General features: G+C 35.4%; 1 protein-coding gene across 1 annotated transcript in view; it reads right to left on the bottom strand.

Moving 5' to 3' along the window:
• Positions 1–18,454, bottom strand: part of SCIN (scinderin) — a 77,506-nt gene that overhangs the window by 39,902 nt on the left and 19,150 nt on the right. The window contains exon 4 of the mRNA XM_060107766.1: positions 13,688–13,837. Within this exon, the coding sequence (XP_059963749.1) occupies positions 13,688–13,837 (150 nt within the window). The remainder of the gene's footprint in view (positions 1–13,687; positions 13,838–18,454) is intronic.

Here is an 18,454-nt window from a genome sequence, read left to right on the forward strand (position 1 = left end):
GTGATATTTTTCTCTACTACAACTATATTTTGTAAAATTTCAACAAGAAACATGTATTTTTCTTTAATAAATAAAACTGTAAAAACTTTTATTAGAAAAAACGCTGACCTCTTGAATTTGTTTTGCTCCCAGTAGAATAAACTGCAGTATTTTATTACTTCAAATAGAGTTAATATCACTTCATTTTAACTTACAGTCTACCTTAGGCTTCTGCCTCAGCCTTATCCACTCAGTTCATCAAAGGATAGTAAATATTACTGGATTCCTAACTGCTCTAAGGCATTTTGATCAGAGAAGCATTTGTTAATGTAAAGACCTAGAAGGAGCCAGCAGGGGCCCAGGGTTCTTAAGTTTTTAGCTAGGAAATTAAGTGGCTCCAAAGATCGCACGGACTATTTTGTTACAGATGGGAGTAATACAAAAATACAAATACAAAATACAAAATACAAAATGGAATACAAAAATGGGAGCATCTATATCTTTTCCTCTCTGTTTTGTCAGTAACATAACGGAAACATTTAACAACGCTGTCACTATTCCAAGTACATTAAAGAGGTTGGAAATTTGCGGAAATACAGTTTTGTTCTCTGCCTAAATAGACCTTCTTTCCCGCTGTTTACTCTTTTTTTGTTTTGTTTTGTTTTGTTTGTTTTTTTCGTGGTACGCGGGCCTCTCATCGCTGTGGCCTCTCCCGCTGCGGAGCACAGGCTCCGGACGCACAGGCTCAGCGGCCGTGGCTTACGGGCCCAGCTGCTCCGCGGCATGTGGGATCTTCCTGGACCGGGGCACGAACCCATGTCCCCTGCATCGGCAGGCGGACTCTCAACCACTGCGCCACCAGGGAAGCCCCCGCTGTTTACTCTTTGCCTTCAACAGGAGATCAATTTAAAATAACTCAGAAGATATTTATATTAAATCATTAAAGCAAATACACAATCCAACTTTAGATTCACAATCCTCTAGCTTCAGAATTTCTAGGTTTTCATGACCTGTGCCAAGACCGTCCTTAGCGTCTTGTATGTTTCTTCTATACAACCCCCTCTGGCTTTGTTTTAAAACATAAGTTGGCCTATGTGTAAATTTGTTTCCTCAGAAAGAAGGACGAAGCAGTTAAAAACTTTGCCGTATTTTCATAATCCTTACTGAATTTTCACATTTGCAATTGTTTTTATTTTGAATCTTTTAGCCAGCCCCACATATTTTGGATACAAAATTCCAACATTTGCAATCTTGCTCACACAAGATGCATTTTCCCTCCTTCTGATGTCTGACAGAAAAGTCGAGATGCTTGGACGCTCTACAGTAAGTAATTAAAGTGAACAATAAGCAAAGAGGGGATAATACGTGGCCTGGAGGAAGAACAGTACATAACTCAAAACTCCAGGTCACCTGGGATCAAAATGATCTACCCCGGTGTCAAGTCCTACAGACATTTAACATAGAGGGTCTTATGTACTTCCCAACCCAAGTTCATCTTGACAGATGAGGAAAATGAGGCTGAAAGAGGTTAGGAGTTTGCCTTAGGACCAAATCTTATAAACACAGAAGCGAGGATGTAAACCCCAGGGCTTCCAACTCCTACTGCAGTGCTTTATATAGATAATGAGACATGGCACTGTTCTTACCTTAATTATTTTACTGTAAACGGCTCTGCTTCTTTTATCACTAAAAACAGAGTAAGCTTCCAGGTTGTAAGAGATAAAATTTTAATTACTCAGTAGTTTTTGTGTCTTATTTCCTTTCCCTAACTGGTAAAAAAAATCAGTACATTTCAAGCATATGGAAAGAAATTGTTAAAGTGAAGTATAACTTCATAGTTATGGTGTATTTACTTACTTCAACACTTTTTATGCCTTTGGTAAGACTACTATTTGATAATAGGGAAGAAACACATATAAAATGATAGGCAATTCTGAGAAGAGCCACGAACTCCTTTAGCCAGCTCCACTTAATCTGGGTATGGTTCCAACATTTGCTCTCCTGCTTTCTCTCAGTGATGTGCTTCCCCTTCTTTAAAATACCTTTATCTATTTATTGATATGTCAAATAAAGGGTAATTTAATACATCAAATAGTGGATAAGGTATTTTAGACTGAGAGAAAGCGTGTGAAATACATATTTGGATAAAAGGACAAAGTGAACCGGGCATCTGCAAAAGAGGGTTCACTTCATTATCTAGCTCAGGGCTGTCCAATAGAGCTTTCTGTGACTGTAATATTCCATATCTGTGTGTCCAATAAAGTAGTAACTAGCTACCTGTAGCTACTGAGCACCTGAGATGTGGCTTATGCAACCAAGTAACTAAATTTTAAATTTTATTTAATTTTAGCAAATTTAAATCAAAACCTAAATAGCCACACGTCTCACAGATGCTGTATTTGACAGTGTAGCTCAGGAGGACGCAGAGAATGCTGTGGCCTTGGGAAACTCATCATGATGCAGGTCTGAACCTCAACATTACTGTAACATCAACGTATTAGAGATTAGATTTAGGGGGTCAAACTCATGAGAAAGTTTTCTTATAAATTATTATAATATGGAAAGCTAATCCACAGGTTACTATTACAGAAAGCTAACTTATAAGTTTCTTTAACATGGAAACCCAACTCACAAGTTATTAAAATATGTAAGCCAGAATGTCAACTTTTTAAACTACAGCAGCTGTTTTTCACTGGCTGCATATTAGAACCACCTAGGAGTTATGATAAAGAACTCAAGTTTGAATCCCATCTGCAGAGATTCTGAATGAAGCCCTGGCACTGTGTATTTGAAGAGCTCCTAGGGCCTGGTTTGGTGATATGACTTAAACCTTTAGTGGCTTCAGCTCTGTTAGCCTGGCTCACTCATCTTAACCAGCAGGACAGGTCTGCCAAGTCTTTCTGATTTTCACGCACCTTCACATAAAGAATTTCTCTCCTGGACAAATGAGCAGGCCTGGTAGTGTGGAGGCTGCCCTGGGTCAACTCTTAGGTAAAGAGTTGAGGCCCTCTGCTCCTTCTGGGGATTATTAAACCCTTTTATTGTAAGATCTCAAAGCCATTTGGACATTTCTACCCGATCAGTGCTTGAATGGACACTTTCATCATTGGCCTTAGGGGTTCCTAATCTCTATGCTTCACAATGGGCAACCCCACCTTTGTCTTTTTGACAATCCCTTCATTTGCTAAGATCAGACAACCTGAGCTGGATGGACCCACAACGAAGTGACTCTGTGACCTTATTCTCATATTTAAAATAGTATGATAAGTAATACCACTCACAATGATTATGATGATTAAGTGAGGTAAATAAACCTGAGTCACATATAACATTTAATGAGATTAGGTGGAGTTTAATGGCAAGAGAGTTGTGAGTTTTCTCTTTATCTACATAATTAAGAAAATTTCCAAGCACCAAAATTTAATTGAGCAAACTCAAAGTGGCTTTCATCTACTCTGAGATTCTTGAAAAATATTTGCATAACTTTTATACTCACATTAAAAGAATGTATTTTCTTTCAAAGAAAATGTCTACCCCAATTACCCTGCACCTAATGCCTCCATAGTATGGATGAAAGGTTGAATGCTGACACTAAGAGATATGAAGGGTCAAGCCAGCCCGCTGAGTGCAAAAATTGTGCTACAAAAGCTATTACTTATGATATGTAATAAAATAGGTATGATTGTCAAAAGTGTGTAGCAAAGTTTTGGAAGTTATAAAATAACTTCACAGCAGATGAGATTCCCATCTCTCTGCATATTTAAGATTTGCATGCTCTGGAATGAAGATCTGCCATGATCTGTGAACCACAGGTCTCCCATTCCCATTCCTACATGGGCAAGTTACATAGTCTCTCTACGACTTACTTTCTTCATAAAGTGAGGATGTAGAGATGCTACTGCTGCCCTGCCCATCTCACCTTGGTCTACCTCAGAGGTCATCGCCAGATAATTTCTTAAAGGCCAAAGCCTTCTGCTCTCTGTCTGATGGCATTATCTGGCCACCAGGCTGTACTGTATCTACAAACAAGGCAGGCTAGAGGCTCTGGGGAGTTAAAACCCAAGGAATGACCCTCAACAAATGAGGGATGGGAGTTACCAGCTAAATCCTGCAGCCACCTCAGCCTTCAGTGGGCCAGTTCTGAAGTGTTCTCCATACAGTTTCTCAGAGGGCCCCTCAGGGACTAAGTCCCAGTTGTCTGCAGCAGTAAATAACTTATTAACAAACTATTGCCTCATTTTACTTCTACTCCGCGCTTCCAGGATCATCTTCCAAATAACAATCTGCTCGCAAGTCTCCAAGTTGGTTTTTGGAGGAACACAAACCAAGACAGGGGATAATAACTGTATCCACTTCACAGGGCTGTTGTAAGAATTAAATTAGCTCATCCATGTACAGCCCACAGAAGAACGGCAGTCGTATGGTAAACACTGAATGTTTGTCCTGGTAGTGCTTCTGGTGGACCTCCTCTGCAGCAAATAAAATCCATGACAAATTTATTTCTTAGATTATGGAATTTCTGTGTCAATGATAAGAAGCACTTGCATCACATAAAGAAAAATGCAGCTAGAAAGAGTAAAAAGTGAACAGAAAATTCAGCTGACCAGTGAGCCATTTGCCCTTACCCTTGTAAGGTATGACAAGATGAAATTATGCCGTCACCTAGCAATGGAGCACCACGACAGTGAATAGCAGAGCAAATGATATTCAATTGTGGGGCATTTGCTACTTGCTTTGGAACAGTTTTTAGTCAACATATTTGTCTTGTCCACATGTCCTCTATCAGATTTCATCAAAATTTATTTTTAGTTTTGGTTGGCTTTTTAGTTACCAGCCTTCATTGAAATAGAGCATTGATATTTAATTTCACAGTTACACATGGTGTAGGACTTCATTTCCCAGTATATCTGTATGGCTTTTTTGTGTACAGATACTAACAGATTTTCTGTTTAATAGTACGTTAGTACCTCTTTTCTGATTAATAAAATGTTATGGAATATCCAGAACTGAGGATTTCCTATTGAGAGTTTCCACTGAGAGGATACTGTATTGACAAGAACAAACCATGTTTTCCTGACAAATCCTTCTTACATATAAATATATATATATGTATATATATACATATATATACATATATATATACATACACACACACACACACACACACACATATCCAAAACAAAGTAATTGTAAACTGGTGATGCGCTGGATACCCTTGCAAACATAACAGCAATTCTAACAGCAATAACAACACTTTTGCATTTGCAGAAGTACTGTCAATATAACCCAACTCCATCACAGTGCGATCCTTGGCTCTGGATAGACATGACTTAAAATCACAACCTAAATGGCCTCTATCTTAGGGAGTTCTGTCCAATACGTGAACACTTTTCCTCATGATATTAAACAATAATTACAAAATAAATACTAAGGAGTTGTGAATCGTTGACTCTTGAAAAGTCAACCTTCTAATATCTGGGCTTGGCTAATTCTTAGCACAAGATGTTAAGAGGAAACATATAAAATTAATATTACAGTTAACTATTTATATATATTTTAACTATTTATTTTACAAAATGAATGTCAAGGAGTTGTGAATCACTGAATCTTAGAGATCTGACCCTTTGATATTTGAGTTTGGCTAATTCTTAGCATAGGAATAAGAAGAAATTGACCTAAAAGTGCTGAAAGAAAATATAGTCTTACTGTAAGGTTTTTTTTACTATATATATATATATATATATAATCACTAATATTATAACAAACATGAGGAGAAATATAAATAATAGCGAGACTAGAAACCTGCCACTCTAGTTTAATATTTGTGTTAGTTTATCATTTCAAATATAGAAAAGATCCACCCTTCCATGCAACCCATCTGTCTTGGAATTGCGTTATCCTGTTGATGGGTTCTATCACTGTTCCCTCACTTCAGCTGCAAACTAAAGGGGAAATGACCTCATTCAGAAATGCTTGCCAAGTAGTATTAGTTTGGACTGATTATATAAAAGTGACATCTTATCAGTGAGGTCACAAGTCTTCAATGTTGAACTTGGGTGTGACAAAGTGGAAGATTATTTGAAAAATTATTATCTTAGTGTTGTATATAGTTAACTATACGTTTACTCTATTTCTTATCTTTGTTCAGAATATTTCAACTTCCCCCACTGGATGAATTGGTGAGGAACAAAATGGATATCTGAATTAAATACTAGACATCCAAATAAAAGATTCGTTAAAATAAATGACAACAAATGAATGGTGCCTTGAACAGTGCCTGGCACATAAAGTAAGCTATCAATAAATGGTAGATACAAATAGCTACGGCAACTATAGTGCTCTTGGAAGCATCATAACTTTGCAGCATGCACTACTCGTCACTATAACCTTTGGATTTGGGGTGTGTGCTAAGTATCATTGCTATAAAGCAAAGCGGGGGAAACGATTTAATTACAATGCAACAGATATAAGAAAAGGAAAGATTTCTATTTTCTGGTACCTGTGATACTTCCTCTCTATACGTAATATGAGGACTAATCTAGAGAGAGTGGCAAATATTTTGTCTCAGACTTTGTTCAATTTCCCAAAAACTTACAAAAGGAGGTTGGAAAATAAAGGAGGGATAAACAAGGAAGCTAAAACTAATTGGATAGCACCCAAAGAGAAGTGTACCTCTCTCACAAAATGTTTTTTGTTGTCTCTTAGTGTTAAAGTGTTTACCATGCCTATTGACCAAATTAGTATCTCAGGCAACTCAAATTTCCATCCTCACAAAGTACAGAGTTGTGACTAACAATGAAGTAAGAGGGCAGCAGAAAATAATTTAATGAGTGGTGTGTGTGCGTTACAAACCCACAAAATAACTATGTTTTACATTTAAGGGGCTCAAAACACCCATGTTTATTCCCTGACGCTAAAAACCTGTGATTTTGATTCTTATTTATACTATTTTCCTATAAATCTTTAGACTCTTTAAAAATACTGTACACTCACTGTTCCAAAATGCTCATGAAGGGGGTTTTCAAAACAGCTCCCCAACTTCTATTATTGGTACTTCTTTGGTTCATTTGATACTATTTTACAAAGATAAATGGGGATTGATTTATCTAATCAAAAATCATCCCCAGAAAATAAAGTTTCTCCCATTCTCTATGGTATCACTTTTAAAATGATTAAGCATGATTCAAATACACAATGTTATTTTAGTTAAAAGATTAAAATATTATGCCATGTAAATCCAGTAAACTCAAGGTTATGCTATGAAAGCAAACGTTTCCACAGAGAAGCTTCATGGAATGTTGACAATTCTAAATTTCCGAATTCCAGCTTGCTTTTTCTTCACCTTTTGCTTTACATGCTGAAACTGTATTACTATTCCAGTGCTTAGATGATTAAATGTTCAAAATCACTCCTGCTTTGACTTTCTGTAAATTTAAATTGTACAACCTTGGGAAGCGTTAGCACCACCGTCTTTGATGTTAAGCATTGATGTTAAGGATAAGACAAATATATTGGGTGATTTCAAAAATAAAGCTCTACGTCTGTGTCGTTCCTTGGCGTGCACGGAGCACATTCACTTTTAACCCAGTGGTGAGGAGAGGCAGCACCGAGACTGCAGGCAGCGGCCACGCACAGTGGTCGAGGCCAGTGGACAGCAGTGATGTGTACTAAACAGCAAGAAGAGTGGACAAAGTGGACACTAAGTGTGCACTTAGTGTGTTTTTGTCCACACTAAATGGACAAAAACAGAAATAGTGTCCAATTTTGCTGAACACTAAATGGGGACGTGACCTGACCTGGGAAGGAAGATTTTACAGATGGCAGAATCCAACTGCAGCTCCTGGGGACACGCATTTTTATTCACAGAATGAAGTTTTAGACATTTGCTGTCTATTTCTTACTGTGCTAGGTACTCTCACCTGGAGTGTATGCAATCTGCCTAATACGTGGGAAGGTAGATAAGCTCAAGACTCAGTTATCACTTTCCAGGAGATGAGCTGTAACTATCAGTCTGTAGAAAGAAGACTAGCAGACTCTACGGATTATCCTTATCTAAACACTAACTGCTCCTACATAAATGCAGTTGGTTTTAAAACTTAATCAACCATATGGCTTTGTTCATATCTTCACCAACACTATCATCTAAAACACAGGGAATTTTTTAAAGCAATACTATCCTCTAGAAAACAGGAAGACAAATGTAATTGGTTTTCTAGAACCACAAAGTTCCCAGTTAATTGTATTAATTTTCTAAATATTAATGAGCAATGAGTTAGAGCTGTGAGGGTTCCACAGATATAAAGGCAATGTCTTGTCTTCAAGGAATTTAGAGTAGCATTGTTAAGACATAAATTTCATTGGGCAAAGTACTTTGCGGAAGTATAACTAAAATTTTACTTTTTGCCTAAATAGACATCTAAAGGATAATTTAAGAAATAACTGCACAATTCAACTCTAGATTTTGTTTACAAGATAACCAGATGAGCACATCATAAATATCTGATCAACTTCTCAAAAGAATGATTGAATAAATTTTCTTATTTTCAAGTAGTCAATTATGACTTATAGTAACAAGATGAACATAATTCCTATACTGGGAGATCCTCTGGAGATTGATCTATTTTATATGCTATTGTCATATAGTCTAAAATACATAAATTTGGGAGGGATGAATTGGGAGTTTGGGATTAGCAGATGCAAACTATTATGTACAGAATGGATAAACTATAAGGTCCTACTGTACAGCACAGGGAACTGTGTTCAATATCCTGTGATAAACCATAATGGAAAAGAATATGAAAAAGAATGTGTGTATATACATATATATATGTGTATAACTGAATCACTTTGCTGTACAGCAGAAATGAACACAACATTGTAAATCAACTATACTTCAATAAAATAAATTTTAAAAAAATAATAAAATAAAATACATAAGTTTTATCATGAGAAGTCTTTCAACCACTGGTGGTATCATTCTGACCGTGTTTTCTCTGGCATTTGAGGACCCTCACAAACTGTTACCACTCTAGGACTATGTTTTAGACCGGGTGCATGCTTATCTTCTCAATCAGACAAAAAAATACAGTCTGAACTTTACTGGGAACCAACCCAGTGATCAATAAACACTTATTGGCTCCTCCTCATTAGGGAGGATGCCCACACCCTTGCTCTCCGGGTGTGCATCTCTGCCTTGCTTCTGTCCTAACTAAGCAAACTGTTCCTCTGCCTGCTCTCCCACTTGTTGTTGTGCTATGTCTCTAATAATAAAGTACATGCTTTTACAAAAAGAAAAAAACACTTATTAACTGAGACATCATATGACATTCTCATTTTTCTTTCCAATTTTCTTCTTTTACCCAAATCTAAAATAATGATTGTGCACATGACTTTCCAGGGATCCTCAGTGTTTTTATAGAAGCAAGAAATCTAACAGTTCAACAACACAGCATCTACTAACAATCTCCCTGTAGTATTTTTACTGCCAGGATTCCTTCACTAGCATTTACAATGATTATAGACTTAACAAGTTTATTAAATTACATTGAAAAAAACTCTTTCCAGGTTAGAACAATTAGTTGTTTTGTTGTTGTTTCAAACAACTTGCTCCTTCTTTATCCTCTTTTTGATATCTACCCAATGTTATCTTTTTAAAAATGAAAGTCTATAAAACATACTGATAAGTTATTCATCTTAGCCATTTTTCCTCAAGGGACTTTTAGCCTCCCTCCTAATGTTTCAAGAATGAGTAGAATCAACAAAGAAAGTTTGAGACCTTCGGGCTAGTGAGATATTTAACTTTCCTTCACATTCATTGATTATTTATTTTAAATATGAAAAGAAAAAAGCTTTACATAATTTACATGCAGCTTTTCATGGTAAATGTGTTTACAGTTAGGAGAAAACAAGCACAGAGTATACATGAATTTAATTACAGGCTTTAGTTAGTTCTGCTTATAGGATTGCCTTCATATTTAGGCACACAAGCTTTGAAAAGTGCTGAAGATACAGATAAGAGGCTGACCACACTTCCTGTTTCCCCAGACAGTTCTTGTTAATGCATGTTGTGTCCTGTCCGGTTAGTGCCCACTATTACTCTCCAGAGTGTTTTGTTTGAAGGATAAATTTATGATCATCCTAGAGATAAGCCATATTAAAATTGTGTGAAAATAATATTGTGATCAAAAGATAGTTGAGGGCTTCCCTGGTGGCACAGTGGTTGAGAGTCCGCCTGCCGATGCAGGGGACACGGGTTCGTGCCCTGGTCCAGGAAGATCCCACATGCCGCGGAGCGGCTGGGCCTGTGAGCCATGGCTGCTGAGCCTGCGCGTCCAGAGCCTGTGCTCCGCAACGGGAGAGGCCACAACAGTGAGAGGCCCGTGTACCGCAAAAAAAAAAAAAAGATAGTTGAACTACCTCTAAATAAAGATCAATTTTTCAAAAGACTTTCAGAAAATTTTTTTTCAATATTTTCAGTGTTGATCACTTGAATGTGTTACAAAGACATGTTCCAAAAATTCAGCATTGAATATGGAGTCATGACAATCACATCATTTAACTGGTTGAAAAGTCCTTGATTTCAAGCCATTACCAATTTTCATATATACACTTTCAAAGTTTTTGGAAATAAATAATTTTTTAAAATTCTCATTAAAAATGAGTCACTTAGCAGGTCAATTTTATAAGATATTTTGAAAGATTTTTAGATTTTTGGAATCCTCTAGCAAAGTCAACAGTTGCATTAGAGTCTCAGAAAAAGAAGTGGTGTTCCATTATCTTAAACGAGGTAACCTTTTTTGTCTGCGTGCTATGGACCATTTTGGACCACTTTTGAAGATTATGAACCCCTACTGATAAATGTACTTTTTAAACGTATAAAATAAAATACTTAGTATTACAATGGAAACCAATTATATTAGAATACAACTATCAAAAAATCAAAATATATTTAAAAAAGCAAACATAAAGTAATAAATAAGCTTCTCATTTACTAATTAAATAATATTATTGAAAAGCAGGTCTAATAACTGCCATAATTACCAAGTAGTGATTAGCATAAATGATACTTTGAGGTTATATGCAATACCCATAGTGTGATCTGAAAAGTCACAAGTTCTGCTCATGCTACTGTGGTTTATCAACTACATTCACAATTGGAGAAAATTTTCACAAAGAAATTGGTGAAAATGAAGCTGTAATTTTTTTCCCAACCAAGTTCATGAGCTCTTTGAATTCTATTGTTACAGTACAACATTAAGAAAGCCTAGAGGTCACACTTGTTTATCATAAGTCCATAGTTAATTCATCAAACAACTACCTACCCTTGTAATCAGGCCACAAAAGAACATTTCTGAAAACTGAATGCTTTTTAACAACAACAACAAAAAAGGCTTTCACTCAAAATTCAGTTCAGATCAATTGTGAGTGACAGCTGTCCATCATAATGCAGTATAAATTGAATGTACTGAATGGAAACAAAGTCAGTGTTTTCTAGGATTTTTTAGAAACCAAAAACAAAGAGCCCCTAAAACACAGACATAGCATTTCATATTAAACAGTATGTCCCTTATCCCTATCACTGATATTTTAAAATCAAAGTTAGATTTTTACAAATTTTTTTCTTCAGGTTTGCATTTTCTCATTTTAATTTAACAGCATAATATAGTCAGCGACTATTTAAGCTTTTCTTTCTCAGAACTTTGAATGATATCCAATAAGCAAAGACATCAAAAATACATATGCACAGTTAAGGCTCTCGGCCTCAGTGATTTTGTTGCCTAGAACAGACTACAAATGACTGGTAGTTAAACACAGCCATTGCCTGAGAGACAAGGTTGAATCACAGATCACTGGAATCTAAAGGGACCAGAGAAGCCACTTTGTCTAACCCTCACTTTACAAATGATGAACCAGAGACAATGAGAATTTGAGGGACTTTCCAAGATGACCATGGAGAAGCTAGCCCGACAGTTAATGCAACACTCCCTCTAGCTCCCTACAAGGGCAAACTGTGTCCCTGGCTCCACTTCTATCAGAGTATTGCTATTGAGACAAGAGATTATAATCAATTAGAAATACATCTTATTTATAGATTTTTGCTCCCAAATATGAGAATTAGATGACTTAAATGGAGATCACATCTGCAGAACAGAGGTCTTTAAAAAATATTAAAAGATCAAGAATGTGCTCTAAATAGTTTCAAGGTCTAATGTATTAGTAATGTTAGTCTGACTTCTGAAAACCCAGGTTTCAATAGTCATCCCTTATTTTATTTTTTCAGATGGCCTTTTTTTTTCTAATTATAAAAGGAATACACATCCATTATAATAAATTTTGAAAACACAAAGACAAATGAAGAAGAAAATAACAAGAAGCCATATCCCCAGAGTGAAAGCCATATATTGGTAGTGTTGGCAATATTTCAGCATATTTCTTTCCAGATATAAATGTATATGTGAATATATAGCTATATAATGTAAACTTACATATTAAGATAATACTGTACCTAAAATTTTATAGCCTGCCTTTTCTCTTAGCATTGTACCATGATCATCTTCCCATTGAATTAAAATTCTTTCTAAAACTTCATTAATGTGAAAGTCTGTGTTTGGTGGTTATTAAAGTAATACAGTTTAAAGACATTATAATCAATAAAATGATCTCATTATATAATTTTCAATTGCTGGATTATGTAGGCTAGCATCGGATCAGGTAACTCTAATGCATTAAATTGCTCTAAATATTAAAAACATATGTTTACAGGATTATCTTTAGAAAAATTTAAGTGCCCAATGGCTAAAATCATTAGGGGAAAATGCATAATATCCCAGGAAATTAGAGAAAGGAAAACTCAAAGAGATACCTCCTGTTACTATTACATGTGGGAAGATTCAAAAAGGTACTACAACAGGAAATCCTGACAGTGCTCTGTAAAGTCATGGAGGAACACAGTGCTTGGTCAAGGAAGCAGCAATTGGTACAAACATTTAGTGCCTGGCTCATGCAGGAATTCAATAAATATTTGTTGAATGAATAAATGGGAATCAATTTACCAACATGTATCTAGACACCTGAATATGATTATACCCTTTGACTGATAATCTTACTTAAGGGAATATATACCATATATACACTTGGTCACAACTAAATGTCTGGGACTTGTATGTTGATTAAGTAAATGACAGAAGTATAAAGAGCCATACAGACAATTCATACTGATTTAACAACTATATGAAAATTATATCTTGCCTATACTATAATTCTTAGTTTTAAATGATTGAAATATTTAAAATATTGGTGTATTTAATCTCTTGGTATAAGATTTTATTTCATTCTTTTAATGAAATAATTGTTAATTTTAAAATTGAAGAAAATCACTGCATTAAAAAAAATTTGAGAAGCCCAGATGAAAAAACTATTATGTTTCTTCCAAAATATTTTCTTATAGTCAATCTCAAAGGTTTTGCCCACCTATTTGTCCTTGAATATCACAGAAGACAGGCATAAGACTTCCTTTGATAGTCATCCCAATGGTGGGAGAAAACAGTCGTGATGTTCTCTTTTCCTAGTACCATGACTTAGAAAACTCTGAAACTTCCTCTTACCTAACCTTAGCCTAAGTATTAGAGAAGTTATTAAATCTAACACACACACTAACACACACAAAACTTAGAGTGGCAAGCTTTTAGAAACCAACACAACTCAATACCTCTATAAGCTCTGATGGTTCATGCCCTTCTTCCACCACAATTAGATGAGATCTTCCTTTCCTTTCATTGTCCCGAATGCCAATGGCAACCTGGCTGGCCTTCAGACGCTCATATTTGTTGCAAGAGGATCCACACCACTGGTAAATTTCCTAAAAGAAAAAGACAGATCTTTTGACCCCAGGAATACGTGGAGGACATTCAGCCCTGGTGTAATACACACTGTGATTAATTAGGAGAAAAACAAAAAGGTCTAAAAAATTAAATTAAATTGATCTATTGTTGAGGTATATATAATTTTATATATTTAATTTATACCTCATTCTGTATCCTGCTGCTTTCAGTTAGCATTATAAAGTAAGCATTTTTAAACATGGAAAATATAAATATATACCTCAGCATTCTCTGTGTATATAATCCACTAAGTACAATTTATAAAAGTAAATTTATATAAATTATTTAATTTTAGAATAATAAATCTAACATATTTCAGATAGTCAAGAATCTGTTATAGTAGGAATATGCTCTTGATGATCATAAAACATGACCTATCTCTTTTGTAAAGCAATTTAACAATTCTTATCAAGAATCATAAAAAGAGTTAAAACTCTGACCCAGTAATATCACTATCTGGAATTTATTTTAATAAGTTATTCATAAAGAAGAGAAAACAACACATGTACAAGGGTTTTTACTGATGTGATTATATTAGTGAGGCACTGGAAAGACATTAACTGATCAACAATAGGATTACAGTTATATAAATTATGATATATAGAAAAAATACTTAAACATCAAAATTATACTTTAACAGAAATTTAGAAAAATAGAAACAGCAGTTTGGTATATTGTAAATTATATACATTAGTTGCCACTTAGATTAAAATATATATTTTAGACTTAGGTACAGTGTTCAGAAAGTATACAGTAACATGTAAAATAACAATAAAATGTCATTTTCTCCATTAAATGTGGTTTAACAAAAGAAAGAAAGAAATGTAATGGTACCCAGGCCTGGTAGGATGTGGGAGTGGGTATTATCACACACTATTTGGGTGGTAGATACTGACACAGGCTTTTTTTGAGGGCACTTTGGTGTCATACCAAAAAATTGTATATGCTTTTAAAATCAGAAAATTCCGTTTCTAGGAATCTATTTTATAGAACTATTCAAACACAGGATGCAAAAACAAAGAAACAAACAAAACAAACACAAATGCCCATCAACAGGGAGATGGCCATATAAATGTCATTATGTGGATACTACAGACTATTCTTCAGTGGTTAGAAATTGAGGACAATGTTTAAACACCGATGTTAAAAATATCCAGGTATATCATAAATAACATAAAGCTGCAGAATAATATAGCTCCATTAAAGTACAGAAACAAAAATATAAGCTCTGTTTCTGCCTTTGCAGAAAAAGATTTTTAAAGATACACATTATCTTTAATACATGGGAAGGGGCATGTATTTGCATAAAGAAAGCCTTCAGTTTTTGCTGTATCCAAATCAGTGTTTTTTCCTTTTCTTTTTTAAATGTCACTCACATTTATTAGCTGCCTATTAGGAGCTAGATGTTGGGAATAAAGAGATGAATGAGCGAAAACTAGCAAGGAGAGACTGACATGTAGACAACTAATGCTAATAATACATTTGCACTACACGTTTCCACACATACTTCCTGTAGTCAATCCGGAGAGGGGGTTGCTTTGTGGTTATTGCTTTGTGGTTAAGTGCAATATAAAGGAGACAGACTTCAGCAGCCCCTTTCTATGTGGCTTTATGTTTGCAATTTTTAAAAGAGGAAATAAATTAATAATAGCAAATAAAAGGGCACCCCAAAATTCAGAGAGACAGGCTCTTTTCTCTAATCACAAGACATTTCCAGTCCAGAGTCATTTCTCCATTCAAAAATAGTTCACTGATTACCTGAAATTGGGCAGGATCCCTCTCCCTGGGGGCACAAGGCCGGCAACAGTCTCTCTGTCCCCTTAAACTGGCCTCCCACTCCCATGATCCTGCTTCACCTCTTCCACATTCCTCTTCAAGAATAAAATATAAGTCTTAGGAATTCAAGCCTTTATAAGAAGTAAAAGAAAAAGAGACTGTGCTTTGCAATTCCTTTCATTTTAGAATCTAATTTAGTTACTCAACATTGTTAAGGGGTGTTTCTTTTCTGTTTTTCAAAGAATTGCATGCCTCTATTGTTTCCGCTCTAACCTCTTTTCTATACCTGGGTATCTGAACGTGAGGCTCACATTTGAATACCAGGCCCAGACGAACAGTTACAAAGAGTGAAAATAAATGGTTCCCAATGAACGATTAGCCAACGTCTAATCACTGAGCATTAAAATCAGGTGGAGGAGTAAGGTGGTGATTATTTTTTTTTAAAAATGGATACCTCAGCCTACCCTTAGGGACTCTCAGGTGTGTTCTGGGCAGCCGCATTTATTGAATGCTCCCCAGATGATTCTAAGCATTAAACCAAGGCTGAGAACCTCTGCTGGTCCCCAGGAGCACGTTGTACCAGGCAGGTGTTACAGGAAATCTGTAATTTCTAGTTACCGAATGCAGTCAAGCAGGCTACTCTGCCAGTATACTTAGGCTCTTAGCTTAGGTTCCTTTTCTACCTTATTCCATGATATTTTGCAAATGATTCTTTTCTTAGTAGACCTGAGAAAGCAAACTTCCAATTTTTACATAACAGTGAAATATAGGAAGTGGATCAGAAGTGAGCTCTCTAGATATCTCAGGCTTGTAAACAATTTTCATTACTGATTTGCTCTGTATTTTTATATTCATCTAATAGATGTTTATATTCTCCCTACCTTAGTTGTATAAATGGCCTCTCATCCACTTCAAAGAGATTATAGAAAATCACACTAAATTTTTTTTTAACATCTTTATTGGGGTATAATTGCTTTACAACGGTGTGTTAGTTTCTGCTTTATAACAAAGTGAATCAGCTATACATCTACATATATCCCCATATCCCCTCCCTCTTGCATCTCCCTCCCACCCTCTCTATCCCACCCATCTAGGTGGTCACAAAGCACTGAGCTGATCTCCCTGTGCTATGCGGCTGCTTCCCACTGGCTATCTATTTTACATTTGGTAGTGTATATATGTCCTTGCCACTCTCTCACTTCGTCCCAGCTTACCCTTCCCCCTCCCTGTGCCCTCAAGTCCATTCTCTATGTCTGCGTCTCTATTCCTGTCCGACCCCTCGGTTCTTCAGAACCTTTTCTTTTTTTTTTTAGATGCCGTATATATGTGTGCATACAATATTTGTTTTTCTCTTTCTGACTTACTTCACTCTGTATGACAGACACTAGGTCCATCCACCTCACTACAAATAACTCAGTTTCATTTCTTTTTATGGCTAATATTCCATTGTATATATGTGCCACATCTTCTTTATCCATTCATCTGTTGGTGGACACTTAGGTTGCTTCCATGTCCTGGCTATTGTAAACAGAGCTGCAATGAACATTGTGGTACATGACTCTTTTTGAATTATGGTTTTCTCAGGGTATGTGCCCAGTAGTGGGATTGCTGAGTCGTATGGTAGTTCTATTTTTAGTTTTTTAAGGAACCTCCATACTGTTCTCCATAGTGGCTGTATCAATTTACATTCCCACCAACAGTGCAAGAGGGTTCCTTTTTCTACACACTCTCTCCAGCATTTATTGTTTGTAGATTTTTTGATGATGGCCATTCTGACTGGTGTGAGGTGATACCTCATTTTAGTTTTGATTTGCATTTCTCTAATGGTTAGTGAAAATCACACTAAATTTTATTAGCATCTGTAAAGCATTAAGGAAGTCTGGTAAAATGTGTTTAAAAAGAATTATAGCTAATGATAATTTTCTAAATATAATTATTATTTAACATAGAATTTTACAATATTCTTTGGATCCCAAAACATTTTCCATGATATTACTTTGGGTTGGGAGTTTTATGTGCAGTATCAATTCACAGATAAATTTAGTTGTAGAAAATATTCCTCACCATTGCTTAGAGACCAGTTTCAACCTTTAAAATAGCAAAAACATATCTAGGAAATACTCATAAAAATAATAAAACTTTTAATAGTGAAGTTTTCTTTTTAACTCAAAGATGACTAAATCACTAAAGAAAGTGTTACCAAAAAGTTTTTTTACTGAGCATGAAAATGAATGTTTTGTGTTATGCTTACTCTTTCATTACTTTCACCTTATTTTGTGCTATTTCTATAAGTGACATATTATCTTATTTACTAGACTTAATTTTCAGTGGCTAACTCAGACAAGAAATACAATAAAAGGTGGACTTTACTTTTAAATTGCTAAAAGCCAAAACTGTTTAAAAAATTAATTTAAAAACCCTTTTCATTCAATGCTAATTAATTTTTTATACAAATATAGTTTGTTCAATAATGGTAGCAGTACATTAAAACATGTTTTAAATTTTAAACAGAATTTGAGCAATTCACTAAATTTGAGCAATTTATATCCCACCACGTGTAGATGATGTGTTTAAGACATCTTATTTTAACAGAGCTGTACAGTGATGAGATGAATGTGTGTAGTACTATTAATAAACTGTGTTAGCCCAACAGTAACTCTATTCAGAGGTAGTTGGTTAAGACTATTCACCACTCCAGGCACAAGGAAACTTTGTACTCAATCGGCCCCATGCTTGAAAAACTCTCCTATAATGCAACTTCACCTTTTTTTTAGAGGGCATGGGCTGAAAAAAAGAAATTCTGCATAGAGCTAGAAGAT

The sequence above is a fragment of the Mesoplodon densirostris genome, chromosome 9, assembly GCF_025265405.1.
Source record: "Mesoplodon densirostris isolate mMesDen1 chromosome 9, mMesDen1 primary haplotype, whole genome shotgun sequence".
In the NCBI taxonomy this organism is placed as follows: domain Eukaryota; kingdom Metazoa; phylum Chordata; class Mammalia; order Artiodactyla; family Ziphiidae; genus Mesoplodon; species Mesoplodon densirostris.